The 16912-nt window shown below is 44.9% G+C and overlaps 1 protein-coding gene across 1 annotated transcript in view; it reads right to left on the reverse strand.

The window, feature by feature from the left end:
* COL6A3 (collagen type VI alpha 3 chain) overlaps window positions 1–16912 on the reverse strand; it is a 98895-nt gene that overhangs the window by 52902 nt on the left and 29081 nt on the right. Inside the window, 6 exon segments of the mRNA XM_020972268.2 lie at window positions 1103–1711; window positions 2715–3320; window positions 5896–6504; window positions 7402–7974; window positions 10073–10672; window positions 12899–13483. Coding sequence (XP_020827927.2) covers window positions 1103–1711; window positions 2715–3320; window positions 5896–6504; window positions 7402–7974; window positions 10073–10672; window positions 12899–13483 — 3582 coding nt within the window.

A 16912-nucleotide genomic window follows, 5' to 3' on the forward strand; every position in this document is an offset into this window, starting at 1 on the left:
CCATGCCTAGCAGAGTGTCTGGCTTGTAAATGGTGCGTGATAAATGACTGCTGACTCATTGACTAACTGATAGTGATTGATTTCTATTTCCCAGAGACTGTTTAATGGTGTCAATGCCTCAAGACTGGCATTTGCTGATGGGAAGTCAAGACCAATCTGAAGAAAAGTAAGGCTGGTGCCCTGAAAGCTAGTGGTGAGAATGACTGAGTCAGGGCAAGGACAGTCAATACTCTGTCACAGGATTCAGCCATGTGGCCGGCTCCAGTGGAGCTGGACTTGGAGTTATGAGATCTTGGGTTTAGATCTGGATAGGACCATACAGGCCACTTATTTCAACCAAAAAAAAAAAAGTTAAGTGACTTACCCAAGGTCACACAGGCATGCCATTGGGGAGTTGAATGAACTCTGGTCCTCTGACCAGAAATTCAATACTCCTTCCACTATCCCCTCTCAGATACTTAATAGCTGGGAGACCTTAAGCAAGTCAGAGTGTCTCTAATCCTCAGTCTCCTCATCTGCAAAATAGGGATAATTGGGGCATCTACTCCCTCAGGCTGTTGGGGCTCTCCGATGAGAGAATACGCGAGAAGGATTTGTGATCTTAAAAGCTACATAAATGTTAGCTATCATCATATGAAATTACAGCAGTGAGCAAGGGAGCCTGGAGAGAGTGAGAGGGCATTCAGCAGCAATATGGACAAATGAGGAAGTGAATCAGTGCAGGAAAGTGTGGGGCTGCAAAGCCCCAGCTGGGCGTCGATCCCTGGCAGGAGAAAGATGGTGTGTGCAAGCATAGGGTGGAGGCAAGCCCTCCAGCCTTGCTAACGCATCCTCAGCATGGACAGCAGCACAGGGAACAATCTTAGGAGCTGCTAATTATGCTGTGTCCCAAATAACACATCCTTGTGGAACACTGCCTCAGCTCCTCCCAGTTCTGCTTTTGGAGAAAAAGTTGCCCTGGGGAAGGCAGTCTAGGGATGACCTAGGGAATACACATGACAGTGAATGACAACATTGTTACTAAAGCGTCAGTGCTAAAGGGCGTCTAACGATGTTAAAACATGATGCCACGATCCATATCCATGGATCATAATGTATTTACCTGGGGTTGAAGGAGGAAATGGACCTGGAGGTGTCGGAGTCACTCCGGAGGGTCCAAATGAATTTATGACTTGGCTTTCAATGTTTCGAAGATCCCTAAAGTCTCTGATGGTGAAGATAAGCCTGTCATTATTGGTAATTGTCTGCAGCTCCGCTCTATCTACATTTCGGGATCCCACGCCTACACTGACAATGCCCGCTGAGCCTATCACTCTGGAAGACCTTGACACATCATCCTGGGACTTCCCTCCAAGAAACAGGACAAGGTGTTGGGGCACTCCATCTTCTATTCTACTTCCTGCTGACTTCACGAAAAAGTTTTTGGCTACAAAATCCAAAGCCTTGCCAGTGTTCAGCGGGGAGCCCCCACGGAACCTCAGGCGTCGGATGGCATCCAGAACGGCAGCTTGGGATCTGTGAGTCCTCAGGTAGAACTCTGGGAAGACATCATTGCTGAACTGCAGCACGCCAATCCTAACTCTATTGGGGCCAATGTTGAGCTTCCGAACAATGCTGCCGATGAAATCTCGAATGTGGGCAAGACCATCCTGCCTGACATTGTCGGAGGAGTCAATGAGGAAGATGATGTCAGCAGCATCATTTTCTACATCTGGAGAAAGAAGGAAAGAGAAGAAAAATGAGTGTTTCCCTCTCGTGTGGCCACCCAGGCTCACCAGTGGTCTTGGAATGTTGGATTCTTTTCCTTGGAATTCTAGGCATAGGGTTAGGGACTGGATCTGGAATTTCATTGGTGCTGGAACCTGCCACAAGAGGAAATGCCTTCTAAAACAAGTTAGCACCTCCCCCACAATTTATAGTCTGAGGGAGCTGCCTGGAGCCAGAATGTGTCAGAGGTGAGATTTGAAGAGTGAATCTTCTGGTCTGGAGGCCAGCTCCCTCCCCACCAAGCTACTCTGTTTCTTTGGTACTCTTAGGGAACTTTAACTATCAGCCACCTTCTAAAAGAGAAAGCCTACCTTCAGGAGACACCATGGGGTTCAGCTTGTCTTGTGGACTATTCTTAAATTTTGAACTTAAGGCATATTCCTCCTCTCCTCCCCTCCCCCCAAAAAAAGTCTCTCAAATGCTCAATTTATCCTCACATAAACCTTGGGAGGTAGGTATCTATCTTAACCCTATTTTACAGATGAGGAAACTGTGGCTAAAAAATTAAGCAAAACATTATTGTAAAGATTCCTCTTACCAATCACAGAACTGAAAGAGGCCCTCAGAAGGCCTCCATATCTAAGCAACCCAATTTGCAGATGAGAAAACTGAGCACAAGGGAGGTTAAGGGACATGCCAATACTCAGGTAAGAGTGTAACGATTTGGGGCAGCTAGGTGGCGCAGTGGATAGAGCACCGACCCTGGAGTCAGGAGTACCTGAGTTCAAAGCTGGCCTCAGATACATACTACTTCCTAGCTGTGTGACTCTGGGCAAGTCACTTAACCCCAATTGCCTCACTAAAAAAAAAAAGTGTAAGGATTTGAACCCAGGTCTGCTGATTCCGCGGTGCTGGACTACCTCTCTCATTTTCCCTACTATTCATCCTAGTCCCGTCTAGCTCCTAGTTTTAATCTGAAATAGCATTTACTCTGAGAAGCGTCTCACCTGGGGGCGGGTACTGGGTGCGCGTCAGGAGGTTCTGTATCTGCTCTGAGGTCAGCGTGGTAATCGGGGTCAGGAGCTTCTGTTCCAAGCTCGGCAGCTCCCTGAAGGTGGTCACTGAAAACACATACTCAGGACTCAGAGAAATCTTGACCAGCTCCTCGGGATCGGCATTCCGGGCCACGGTGAAGGGGGCCACCCCCGACTGTTTAATCTGCACGGCTGAATCCTCCACCTCGTCATCAGAACTCCCAGAAGAGACCAGCACCAGAAACTGAGGCACTCCCTCTTCGATACGGCTCCCCAGGGGCCTCCGGAAGATGTTTTTGGACACGTAGTCCAGCGCGCTGCCCAAGTTGATCTGCCGGCCGCCTTTGGGACGCAGCCTCCGCACTGCAGTCTGGACTTCATCCTTGCTGGTGTAGGCGTTGAGCAGAAACTCAACCCTGGGGTCCTCGCTGAACTGAATCACGGCCACTCGGGTGGTGTCAAAGCCCACATCCAAGTCCTCAACGAGCCTCTCGATCAAGCCGCGAATGTAAGAGAACTCCTGCACGGTGTTTTGGGAACCATCGATGAGAAACACCACATCCCTCTTGCTGCTGACCCCTGCGAAAGGCAAGTGTCAGAATGTCATATCATAGAATTAGGACCGAAAGGGACCTCAGAGGTCCTCTAGACCAAGGCCCTCCCTTTACAGGTAAAGAAGCTGAGGCCAGAGGGTCTAAGTTCTCATTCAGGGTCACACAGGAGGCAAGCGGAATAGATCGGAAGCCTCTGGTTCCAAGTCCAGCATTTTTTCTTCTCCATAGAACAAAAAGGCACACGTCCAAGCCACTGGCCTCCTTATTGAAAGTAACAACTAATCCTACAGTCTCCTGGGATCACCAAAGAAATGAGGTGCTCCATCCTCTGGATTTTACAGAATTTGACCTAAATTAAATATTGCCCTAAATACATGAGCCCGAGGCTGGTGCTTAGGGGACATTTTCATTCTATAGAAACTCTCCTGAGACACTGGCCTCCTGGTGGTCGCACAAACAAGACCCTCCATCCTTTAACTCTGGGCAGCTTCTCTGGTACTCTCCAACGCCTGGAACACCTTGTCTGCTCTAACTACTGACCTCTCTGTCTTCCCAACAGACTCTCTGTCTGTCCCAGCTAAAATTCCTTCTTCTACAGGAAGCCTTTCCCCACCCCTCTTGATTCTAGGGCCTACCTTCTGTTAATTTCCTATTTATCCTGTATATAACTTGTTTGCATTCATTTGTTTGCCTGCTGTTTCACCTTTTAGATCGGGAGTTCCTTGAGAACAGGGACTGGTTTTTGCCTCTTTTTGTACCCCCCCTACTTAGCATAGGGCCCAGAACCTAGTAGGTGCTTAATCAATGTTTATTAATTGATTGATTTGTTACAAAATGTTGCCTTGCACATTAAAAAGCATTAGAATTGGTCCCCAGAATTTGTAGAGATTCATCAGTCACATTTTCCTTTTCTGCATGCCCAGAAATCAAAGTTACTCATTTGGAATCTCAAGGATTCCATGATGGAAATCACAAGGGCTAAGGCTGAAACATGAGACCACAGGAAATGCCTTAGAGAAACGGCTTTCATTTTTTTACCCCTGTACGGGGGGCGGACTGTCAACGCATAAAGTCTGGGCCTACACAGCTCCCCACTGGGTGGAAACATTTGTTTTGCACTTAGAAATATCATGCACGTTGAGCTACAGGTGTCCAGGAGGGACAAAGGGCCCAGAGAGAGAGCAGGAAGGGGAATAGGCTGCAGCCCAAAGACTCATGGGAGGCAACATGGGGCAATGGAAAGAGTGCTGAGTTGGGATCCAAGGAAGTCACTTAACCTCTGCCTCTCCAAGACAATAGTTCTCAAATGTTCTTTTCCATATCAGGACCCCTTTATACTCTTAAAAACTATTGAGGACCCTGAAGTGTCCTCACTTATGTGTGTTCTGTCAATATTTATCATAGTAGTAATTACAACTGATAAATTTCATTTATTAATTTATTTAAAATTACAGTTGTTTTTCAGTCATGTCAGACTCTCTGTGACCCCATTTGGGGTTTTCTTGGCACAGATACTGGAGTGGTTTTGCCATTTCCTTCTCTAGTTCATTTTACAGATTAGGAAATTGAGACAAATGGGATTAAGTGACTTGCCCAGCATCACAGAGCTAGTAAGTATCTGGGGCCAGACTTGAACTCTCAAAGATGTCTTCCTGACTTCAAGCCTGGCAGTCTATCCACTTCACCACCAAGGTTTGGGTTAGAAACAAATTTAGAGTTAGAATTTATCCATTATGTGCAAACATAAGTGACTTTTTATGAAAAATAACTCTATTTTCCCAAATAAAAATAAATTTAGTAAGAAGAATATCATCTTTTTTTTTACATTTTTGCAAATCTCTTTAACGTCTGGCTTAATAGAGCAATCAATCAATAAACATTTATTAAGTGACTACTACGGCACAATGCTAAACACTGGATTCTCGTATTTGCTTCTGCATTCAATCTGTTGTGATATGTTGTTTTCATTGGAGTATATGAAAAACATCTGCCTTAACACAGATATGTAGTCGGGAAAGGGAGGAGTATTTTAATAGCAATTTAATAGTATTACTATGAAAATAGTTTTGACCTCACAGACTAAACCTAAAAGGTTATGGAGAAACCCAGGGATGCTCCACAGACCACCCTTTGAGAAATGCTGCTCTAAGATTATAATTTACAGAGAAGATTCCTGCCAGCTGCCATCAGTAGAGGGAGTTTCCCATACTGATGAAATCACAACCCTTTAACTTTGCTGGCTTCCCCTGCACACATTTATATATCTTGCACATTATTTTCCCCAATAGACTATAAGCATCTGGAAGGTAGGGAGTTCTTTTGCCTTTCTTTATAATCCCAGTGCTTAGCATAATTCTAGTACATGGTAGGTGCTTAATAAATGCCCGTTGCCTGCCTGCCTGACTGACTAATTGAGCTTAAAGTCCACTGAGAACCTGGAGTTTTTGCTTCCTTGCAAGCTTTAGACTTCTCAAGGGCACATCACCTCTGATGCTGAATATAAAAGCAGCTCTCACCCCACATCCCAAAAGAAAAGTGGCTTGAAGGTCTTTTGCATCTTGAATCCAGACATGGCCAAGCTAGATGAATAGGGGACCTACCTGTTGGTGACAAGGTCAGCACAGGCGTTATCTTGTCCAGCTCTTCCCGAGTGAGCAGAGTCACTTTTTCTGAGATGACCTGCTGTACAGAACCCAGTTGTTGGAAGGTGGGGATGACCACAGCAAAGTCGGGGATGTAGGAGATGGTACGCATTTCTGTGTCATCGTCACGGCCAATCCGGATGCCAAAGGGGACCGCGCCACTCCTCTTCAGAATCACTGATGGCCCTGTGATGTCATCCCGGGACCTGCTCGCACTGAGAACGATCAAGAACTGGGGGACACCTTCTGCGATCCGGCTCCCTGCCGATTCCACAAGCATGTTCCTCATGACAAAATCCAGGGCCAAGCCCGTGTTGAGGGATGAGCCACCGAGTAGGGTGAGCCGACGGATGGCATTGACCACAGCCTGCTGGTCCGAGTATGAGTTCAAGTAGAATTCAGGGCGGGCTTGCTCACTGTACTGCACCACAGCCACCCTGACCCGGTCAGGGCCCACGTCCAGGCTCTCTACCACTCTCTGAACAAATTCTTTCAATAAAGAGAAGCCACTTCTGACCCCCTCAGAGCCATCGATCAGAAACACAACATCCTTCTTCTCACCCGGACCTACAAGGAAGAAGCCAGACCAGATGACTCACCAATAACCTAGCACTAGCTGCTGTCCACCACCTGCCACAGGGCTCTTGGGGGAAACGCAAGAGACTCAGTGGTGGGGGCAGGGAGAAGGGTGGAAATTGTTCTGTTACAACATTCCGTCTTCAGTAACATCCCTTAGAGTTGTTTCATGGCATTACAGAGTAGAGAAGGGACCACAGGATCAGAGACCTCAGATTGAGGCCATCTACTTTACTGATGAGGAAACAGGATCAATAAATTAATAAATCAATAAGTCTTGCTTAAGATCGCAGAAGTAGTAAATATCAAAAGGAAGATTTGAATTGAGTCCCCTCTGACTCCAAATTATAGGGTCACAAACTCAGAGCTAGAAGGGACCTTCTAGCTTAACTTATTCTATAGTCCAATCCCCTCCTATAGACAAGGAAAGTGAGGCCACAATGTTTAAGTGATTTGCCCAAGCCAAGGTCACACAATTAGTAAGTGTCAGAGACAGGATTTAAACCCTGTTCTTCTAGCACCACAGTATAGTCCCATAGATTTAGAGCTAGGAGAGCCCTTAGAGATAATATAGTCAAACACCTTTAGAAATGAGGAAACTATGGCCCAGATCATTGAAATAATTTGCCCAACGTCACACAGATATTAAATGCCAAAACCAGGATCTGATTCTCAACCCAGTACTCTTTCCGCCTGACTACCTCCCCATTCAGTAGGTGGGAAACTGAAGCAGTCATAGAGATAGTTCAGTAGCAAAAAGGAGATCACACCACTACGTAACCCACAGCTGACTTCCTCAGCAATCACCCCAATAAGTTAAAATCAGATCTTCCCACTAACCCACATGCTGGAGAACTATCCTGGAAAAGTAGCAATGGTCAAGCATACCTTGTGGTGGTCCACCATTTTGCACAGTTTTTAAGAGATTCACAATCTGTGGCTGAAGCTCTCCAATCTTGGGCAGAGACTCAACACTTAGGATAAATGCAGGGGAGGGTACAATCCTTTCTAATTCAGCAGCATCTGCATTCTTGGCTTGGAAAATGAATGGGATAATGCCAACTTGTCTCAAGTTCTGGGCTGGCACATCCACACGATCAGTTGATCTTCCAGCGGCCAGGAGGACAAGGAACTGAGGCACCCCTTCCTCTATTCTACTTCCAGATGACTTCACGAAAATATCTCTCTGTGCCAAATCCAGGGCATAGCCCATGTTGAGGGGTTTGCCTGTCTTAATCTTCATCCGTTTTACAACATTCAAGATCTCTCCCTTATTCTGGTGTTCAGAAAAACGAGACTCGATTTTGACATTGTCACTGTACTGAGCCACTGCTATCCGAGTACCATCAGGTTTCACATCCAGCTCATCAATAATCTTGTAGAGGAAGTCCCGGACTGCAGGGAACTGACCAACAAGGTTGGCTGAGCCATCGAAGAGGAACAGAATGTCCCGCTTGTTTTCTAAAATAAAGGTGAATGAAAACAAAATAAGTAAAACAAACACTGGTGATCACAGCTGGTTGAATTTCAGTCAAGAGCTACAGGGGCTTGCTAACAGGATTCACCAAGTAGGGAAGAAGATAGCTATACCAGCATCCAAAAAGAATGCAAATCCACTGTCACTAAAATTTCAGGTCCTACTGTGTTAATCTGGGAATAGAAAGAAGAAAAGATGAGTGCATACAACTCAACACTTCACTTCTAAAAAAAAAAAAAACAAGAAAAGTTCCACACACTATGACTTGTGAAATGCCATTGGTAACAAAGTATAGGAAGGCTGCATCCTTTCCAAAAATAAATTAAGGTGTAAAACAATTAACAATGCTCTTATCGCAATTATGCTTTTAAAAATGTGAGACTGATCTCCCATGACATAGGGTGCCATGGGTTGATGAATACGGATGGCATGAAACATGCTACCACTTAATTCAGTTGAAATTAATGATCATTTCACTAAATTTGAAATTATGGCAGAGGGTCCAAATAGTGGCCAACAGCGCACTCCTTATTGTCACATATCTATCCATCTACTCTGTCCTTGTCCAAAAATCTAATTCTCCTTAAACTCCCTTTAAAAGGGTACAAAAATCCATGGATAGGATGAATTTGTGGCTCAAACTACATGGGGTGACTCAATTTTACTGAATCCCATCCAAACAGATCCTGGGAGCTATTCTGATCTTAAGAATCAATGAGTTCCACGGCTATCACTGGTCAGCAGTGATGTCCCCAAGCAACCTTCTGAGCCCCATGACCATAGACAATCTATAGTAGGGTAAGCAGGGTAGAAACCATGGCAGCATTTCAATCTAATTCCTCTCCAAATTTGTCTTTGCCATCCTGTTCACGATAGATGTTTTGCTAAATCTCATGGAAATGGTCCAAGGTGAACTCCCCCACAGTCGAATAGAAACTCTTGAAGGGAAGGGAGTATTTTCTTTTTGTCTTTGGCTTTCCAAGACTTAGCTCAGAGTAAGCAGTTAGAATAAACAGCCTCTAAGGCTCTGTTCAGCCTTGAAGTACCTGTACGATCCTGCAAATATAGTTCAGTGTAAAAAGATGCCAGGTGAGGATGTTGGTTGGAATCAGTTGTGAGGAATGCAGGGAATTCTCCGACTCAGCCCTATCCTCAGCCCATGATTGTCACATGAGCAGAAACGGCAGGCAAATGCTCAAGAGGACAATTGGGACCAGATTTAAGATCAAACAGGCCAAGTGTGCTATGGTCCCCTTTGCTGTGTTGTCAGGACACATCCAGTCAACTCAATTTCTCTACCTATAAAGTGATGGGTTTGGAGCAGATGGTCTCTCAGGTCCCTTCTTGCTCTGAATCTACAATCCTATGACTTTTCTGGACCTCAGTTTCTTCATCTGTAAAATGAGGGTGTTGGACCAGGCGACCTGTGAGGATTCTTCTAGATTTAAATCTCTGATACCATGAATTCCTGTCTGCTTAGTGAACCAGTCATATTAGTATTGCTGCAGTATGGTAACAGAAGGGCTCAGAAGGGCAATGGCACTTTTCAATTTGGAGGGACACCAAAGCCAATATGATTCCTGAATTTTAAATTTTTTTAATTTTTTAAATTAAATTTTAAGTATTCTGGTGAAAAAGAGCCATGGAATGAACAGAAACCTAATAAAGTAACAGAGTCATATGCTGTCTGAAGTGGAACTGAGCTACAAGGGCTCCTTCATATTCAGTGTTAGAATGTAAACTCCTTGAGGACAGGAACTGTCTCACTGCTGTCTTTGTAAATTGGCACCCTGCTTGGCCCATAGTGAGCACTTAGCAAATAGCTTTTTATTTTTATTTTTTATTTGTTTTCATTTTTAATTTATTCATCTCTTCCTTCAAGAGCACTGATGGAAGAATCTGAGCATGCTGGTATAGTATCTCCAAAATCCAATCAAAAACTAAGAAAGTCAACCCCAGGGAACCTCCATCCCTCCTAAGGGTCACAACAAGGTAGAGAAAGGTATTGACCAACTGCCTCCCAGTTTGGTCTCCATTGGAGTGAGGGGATAGAGAGTTGGGATGAAGAAAATTGAACATTACCTGTTGGGGCAAGTGGAACTTCTTCCACACCACCTCTAACATACGTGGTTAGGGGCTGAATCAATTGCTGTGGCAAGGCTGGTAGGGAATTGAAATCATCCATAAGATAGACCAGGCTGGGATTAAACGCAATCTGCTCGAGCTCTGCCTTGTTAGCCTGGCTAGCACCCACACAAAAGGTCAGGACTCCAGCTTGGGCTAAAGCATTGGAAGCTTGCAAGTAAGAGTCCCCCGACTGCCCAGCAGCGAGCAGGAGGAGGAACTGAGGGACATTCTCATGGATCCGGCTCCCACCAGCTTCCGTGAAATGTTCAGAGCGCACAAAGTCAAGCGCTGAGCCAATGTTCAGAGTGGACCCCCCCTTGAGTTGCAGCTGCCTCAGGCGAGCAAGCAAATCTGCCTTGGACTTATAAGTGTCTAGGGAGAATTCAGTTTCGGGAGTGTCGCTAAACTGAACTAAACCGACCCGGATATTGTCATAGCCCACATCAAGGCTGTTCACTAAGTTCATTACAAAGTCACGCACATAAGGAAAGTTGGCGTTTCCCACGTTGAGTGATCCATCCAAAAGAAAGATGATATCCCTTTTGTTTACAGGAACTGCAGTGAAGCACAGAAAACAAGGTGAGATACTCAGAGACAGATAACACACTGCGTGAGACTGGACCATGTGCGCGTCCCGCACAGGCACACATGGGAACGTCAAGACCACAGAGAAACACACAGTGAGGCCAAGCGTGCCCGGGGCATCAAATATGACAGATGGCTCTGCATATTTCTTTTCAACTACTGCTACTGGTGAAGCATTTTGATGGTCAAGGGTAAGAAACTGAGTGAAGCTCACAAAACGCACGAGTGAGCCATCTCCCACGGTGGGGTGGCTAGCATCAGAAATCATCAGAAGAATGGTGAAAGCCCTCCCCAACGCCCCCAGAATAAATCCACGCACCAGGTGCCATTGCGTTTGTCACAGTCTGGTCCTACTGGGGAAGATGGTTAAAACAGGTTGGAGCTGTTCCTCTAATTCCTGATTGGAACCATCCAGCTGTACCTTTTTGGTTTCTTGTAAAAAAGATCTTAGTGGATTATGAGCTCGAGATGAGCCTACAGCATACTATAGCAGACAAAGAAGGTGCATGCAATCTCAGGCTGCTCTGAGGGCCGTCATGACCAGGACTAGAGAAGTGGTAGCCCTGCTCTGGCCCTAACACAACAGGGCATTGGTGAGTTGAGAGGTAACTGGGATGGGAGAAGAACTAAGGACTGTGGCACATAAGGATTGGCCAAAGGATTTGGAGATCACTAGCCTAAAGAAGAGAATTTGAAGGCCTATCAGGGCAAAGGGGTTGAGCTTGATCTGTGCATCAGAGGGAAAAACTAGGGGTTTATATTGGCTGAGGGAACTTTCTGCTCCAATAAAATCGCAAATCTAGTCCTTCTCCCTATCCCAGATCTGCTTTATTTTGTCTTTTTTTCCCTCTTGGCAAAGAGGAAAAACTGTCTTTAGGTGAATGGAGGGGACAGAAGGCCTGACCAGACGATGGAGGCAAGAATTGGTGATGATGGTAAATACTTTCCCACTGACAACTGTAGGGGACTCATAACAAGGGCCAAGGGCAAAGGAACAGGGAAACAATGGTCCACAGCTTATTCCCTTTCCTCTCTGGAGTCCTATGTTCTAATTGAGAATATTTGTCATCATTCCCTGCTGATTTCCTTATTTTTTGAAAGTTTTAATTTAGTTTTATGACGTATAAAATATGTGCTCAAGGCAAGAAGGCAAAAATGGAATATGTGAAGAGCCCCACACCTTAATAAAGACAGTCACGTTTTAAAATGCTGCTCATAATACATGACTGGGGTCATAAATAGATTTAGAACTGGAAGGGACCTTAGAAGCCTCATTTTACAATCTGAGGGGTTGTGACTTCCCCAGGGTCACATAGCTGGGAAGTGTTTGAGGTGGGAGTCCAATCCAGCTGTTCCTAGAGATCCATTCACTATACTACCCTGCCTCTCAGTGCAGGAGAAAGTGACCCTGGGTCTTTCAGAATTTACTCATTTTCCAAATAAATGCTTAGCCAATGCCTTCAGGACATTGATAACATGTGCCACGTCATTCTTAACAGTTCCCTCCATCTGCCATCACTGGGACCTAGCAGCTAACCCCTTTGTTCAAATTTGCAACTCACTGGGCTGTAAAATATCCTGAAATAATCAACTTCAATAACTTTGGCATGGGATGGAAGTTTGAAACACAGAAACACAACTAAGCTTTACGAGGGGGGTGGGGGCATCCAAGAACACCAAATGATCTTAAGACTTGGCATGCAGTCATGCAACAGAGAGGGAGGAGACAGTGACTTGAAGAAGCTGGTTAGGGTGAGAGGTGGTGATTCCGTGATATTCATCTTCATTAAGGACGGCTGGGTGGATCGAATCCATTCAGGTTACGGCTTCCCAGAGCAAGGTTCGCAGGAAATCATTTGTGGACTTAAAATTGAGCTTTACCATTCTAGCCTTGTTGAGTTCTCATTTTATTTGGGGAATCTGAAGAGGATGGAGTTCAATCTTCAGGCCCTGTGCTTCCCTACCCAGAGGCCCATTCAAACATGTGGCCATTACAGACCGACCTTGAGCCATCCAAGATCCAGGCTTCTCAACCCCAAATAAAAAGGGACCTCAAGATTAATCACCATCTTGTCTTATTTTTTTTTTAGCAGTAGTCTGTTCTGGATTCTATTTAGTGACACAGAGGCCAAATCCTTTTCTCTCTCCAAGATCTCACTTTAAAAACTACTACTCTACTTATGGTTTGGAACATACCTTGGGTGGTTCCAGAAAGAGTTCTTAATGGTGCCAGCAAACCAGGTAGAATGGCTTGCAGAGGCCCCGTTCGGAATTCTGGAGGGACGAACACCAAGGAGGAGTCAAAGGCAACCTCTTCTAGCTCCGTTCTGTCTGCCATCGGGCTCCCAATGGAAAAGGCCATGATGCCACTTCTCTTCAGCTCCTGGGCTGGCCGGCTGATGTCATCGAGGGACTTACCTCCCGTGATCAACACCAGGAGTTTGGGAACTCCTTCTGCAGCACGATAACCAACAGAACTATTGAAGAAGTTGTTCCTGATGTGGTCAAGTGCAGCTCCCGTATACAGCACTGTGCCATTAAGGGGCCTCAGCCTCCGAACAGCACTGAGGACATCCCTTCTGGTTTGGAAGTCCTTAAAATAAAACTCCGGCTTAACAGTGTGTGAGTATTGGGCCACAGCCACTTGAATCAGATCCTGTCCAATTTCCAGCTTCTGGATGACTTTGTAAATGAAGTCACGGATGGCATTGAAGTTGGCTGGTCCCCGTGTAGATGTGCCATCTACCAGGAAGACTATATCTCTCTTGTTGACTTCAATGACTGCAGGCAGTAATATTATATAGTAAGTGGACAGGCTCAAATACCCACATTCAACTTGATTCTCTAAAACCCTAGAAGAACATCAAAGACACTGCAATATTTCTTTGACTGACTTAATACTAAGAGTTTCCCGGTTGAGAGTTCCCTGGGCTATATATGCTTCAGTTATAGCCACATGCATTCCTAAAGAATAGCAATTAGTAACAGTAAAGTCAGCTAAGCAAGAGCAAACTGGGTTTGATCAACTGCCTATTTGAGGGTATCACCACCAAAATCCAATAAGATCTTCTTTGCTCCCCAAATACACCGCTTGATATACAGCCCTGAGAACAGGAATCATTAGAAACTCAAAAGAAAGACATGGAATTGATCTATACCCAGGGTGCCCCTTTGACTGACACAGGGGTACAGGACCCTAGTGTCCCCAAATGTCAAAGTAGAATTAAGGCAGAGTTAAAGCTATTCTTTACCAAGGTTTTTTGCAGCTTCACTTTTCAGAACATAAAATGTGGTTTTAAGTCACTGTGAGAAATAAACAAAAATGGTGAGGGGAGGAAACTATTAAAAAGGAAAATTAATACAAAAACCAAACTAATAAGACCACAAAAGTCTCTTCATGAAAGTGTATTCTGTTGTAAGAGTGTGGGTTTATACCAAAGGAACCAAAACCACAGACTATAAAAGGGAAAAGACAGAACAGAAGAATAACAGACATATCATAACCAGAACATTTCCTTTTTGGGGAAATAACAACAGCATACCATCTGTAGGACCACATCACAACATCAAAAGAAATAAAGAATGCTCTATGCATCCTAAAGGCACAGGAAAATTTCCAGGAGCCAGAAGAGAGAAGCATGTCAGAGAACATTGGATGGGGAGCAAAAGAAGCCAAATAGAAGTGATAGCATCCTCGTTTGTAATACAGACCACTTGGACAGAAAGAAGCACCAGATAAGCAATGCAAAAATAGACCACAAGCCTGGTACAGAGGCATGGCACAGGAATGATGGGGGATTTAAATGGTCTGGACATCTGCTGGAGCTCCCTCTGAGCCAAATAAGGAGCAGCTGATCATGCTTTGACTTGTCATAAGGATGATTTCATCCTCCAACAAGTGGAGGGACCAACAAAGATAATTTTATTCTACATCTGACTCTTGCTAACCAAAAAAAATTGGTTGCTAGGGGTTGGAAATAACAGGAAGCTTTTACAGAAGGCACTACTCCATTCTAACATTCGTGAGAGAGGAGTCAATAGCCTGGCATGCACCCAAGAATTGGGGGAAACATATCTCAAAGGGTTCAGTGAAAAGATAAGCCAAACCCCATGGGCTAAAAATCCTGATGGGAATATTATTCCAGGAGGGGCAAGGAGCTCTCATGAAGGAAATTCTGAAGACATCAAGAGGATGATGTAGATGCATGGGGGATTCAAAAACTAGAAGAACTGAATGAATTGTACAGAACATGGAGGCAAAGAGGAGCAACAGAAGACAAAAGTAAACGCATCATGATGCTTTGAGAATAGTATTGGGAGGGCTAAAGCTCAGGATGAACTGAGGTAAATCCAGGGACAATATAAAGGCATTTTCTTAGTCTGAGGGATTTCTTCTTTTGTCCTTAGCTCTACTAGGGAAAACAAGAGGATCACAGAAGGGATAGGATCACTTCTGGGGATGAATGGAACGATGATGCCTGAGAAGGGAGACAAGGCAGAGATGCTCAACTCTAATTCTGTTCTCTTCTCTCTGATGGAGAATAATCTTGGACTGGAAATAATAGAACAAAACTGGCTAATGAGGAGTAGATACCAAGGATAAGTGAGAAGAAAGAAAGAGAGCTCACAGAGACAGGACTTGTTCTGTTGGTCCCCATAGGCAGAACCAGGGACAATGGAGGGAAGCTGCAAAGATACAGGTGTGGGCTTGATGTCAAGAAAAGACTCTTCACATTAGAGATTTGAGGGAAAGGCTATAGCAAGGAGCATAGATCTAGAGCTTCAACAGAAAGACTCCTAGGGAACTATTCATCTATTTTAAAACTCATATTGGCTGTGATCCATTTGGCTACATGCCCTACCCAACTGTAAATCAGCAGGACCTGTAACTTCCTCTAAGCAGTTCTAGGCACCATTTTCAACCCTTGGCATGGAGGGTTTGTGCCAAATTTTAGAGAGGGACATTGGAGGCCAACTGGTCCAAGTCTACCCTCAACATGGCTCCCCTCCCCACCATCCTTCAGAAAGGCCATCCAGCCTCTGCTTGAAGACCTCAAACAAGGGGGAAAGTGCCAACTCTCAGAGTGGCCTATTTCCCAGGAGGCCACTCTAGTGATTCGGAAGCTTCCCCTCCTGCACAACTCCAGCCTGCCTCAGCATCTTCCTCCAGGGCTCTTGGTTCTGCCTTCTAGGGCCACGAAAGATCAGGTTAGTCCCTTCTCCACATGAGAGCCCTTCAGATGCCTGAAGACAGCTCCCATGGCCTCTCCTGGAAGACTTCACCTCTCCAGATTAACATCCCCAGTTCCTTTGCCACTGGCTCTCATCTGACATCATCTCAAGGCCCTTTTGCCATCCTGGTCACCCTCCTCTGGACCCTCCCCAAAACCCCCAAGTGTTGTCTGGTCAAGGCAGATGGTTCAGTGGGACCATCATCACTCTCTTCCCATGGAGAGGCTGGTACAGAACTGGGGATCTGATCCCAGGTTCTCTGACTTCAATCCTAATGGTCTTTATTTAATATCTCAGGTTTATTGTTAGGAACATCAATTACTGTGTTGGATTACTATGCAGTGATTCCCTCAGAGCCTAGTGAGATGTGAAGGGCCATTTGTCCCAACAAGCAAAGGCCTTAGAATCCAGGACTTTGGAAGTTCCCTGGTCTAATTTGGGCTCACTTTCTTCCTCTTGATTAATTGTCATGCCATCCATATGCTAGCGCTCCTCATTGCTATGCATGGGACTGCTCAAAGTTGACTCCTCCTCAACCCAGCCAAACTTTTCAGTGTTACTAATGTGTCATCCTTGATCTTGTCATGGACCCAGTTTTCAGAAACATGTCAATTTACATTCAGCATAATCTGGCTGAAGTCCAGCCCTCAGTGCCAGGGATCATTGCTAGAAATATTTTCCATTATAATATAATTATTTCATTAAGCAGGAAAAAATCATCAGAAACATAAATACAATAAAATTGCACTTATACTGGTTGATATCAATTATTTCTTCTACTTTCTAATAAAAAATTAGCCTGGAGAAGCAATGATTTACCATCCATTCCATTTAGAAAGGGCACTTCTTGAGAACAGGGACTGACTCGGCTTTTCTATTTGTCTCCCTTGTGATTAGCACATTGCTTGGCTCATATGATATGCTTAATAAATACTTTTTCCTGCATTCAACAATGGAATGGACTGCCTGGGAAGGTAG

Source organism: Phascolarctos cinereus, unplaced genomic scaffold (genome assembly GCF_003287225.1).
Source record: "Phascolarctos cinereus isolate Bilbo 61053 unplaced genomic scaffold, phaCin_HiC Scaffold_5;HRSCAF=322, whole genome shotgun sequence".
Lineage (NCBI taxonomy): Eukaryota > Metazoa > Chordata > Mammalia > Diprotodontia > Phascolarctidae > Phascolarctos > Phascolarctos cinereus.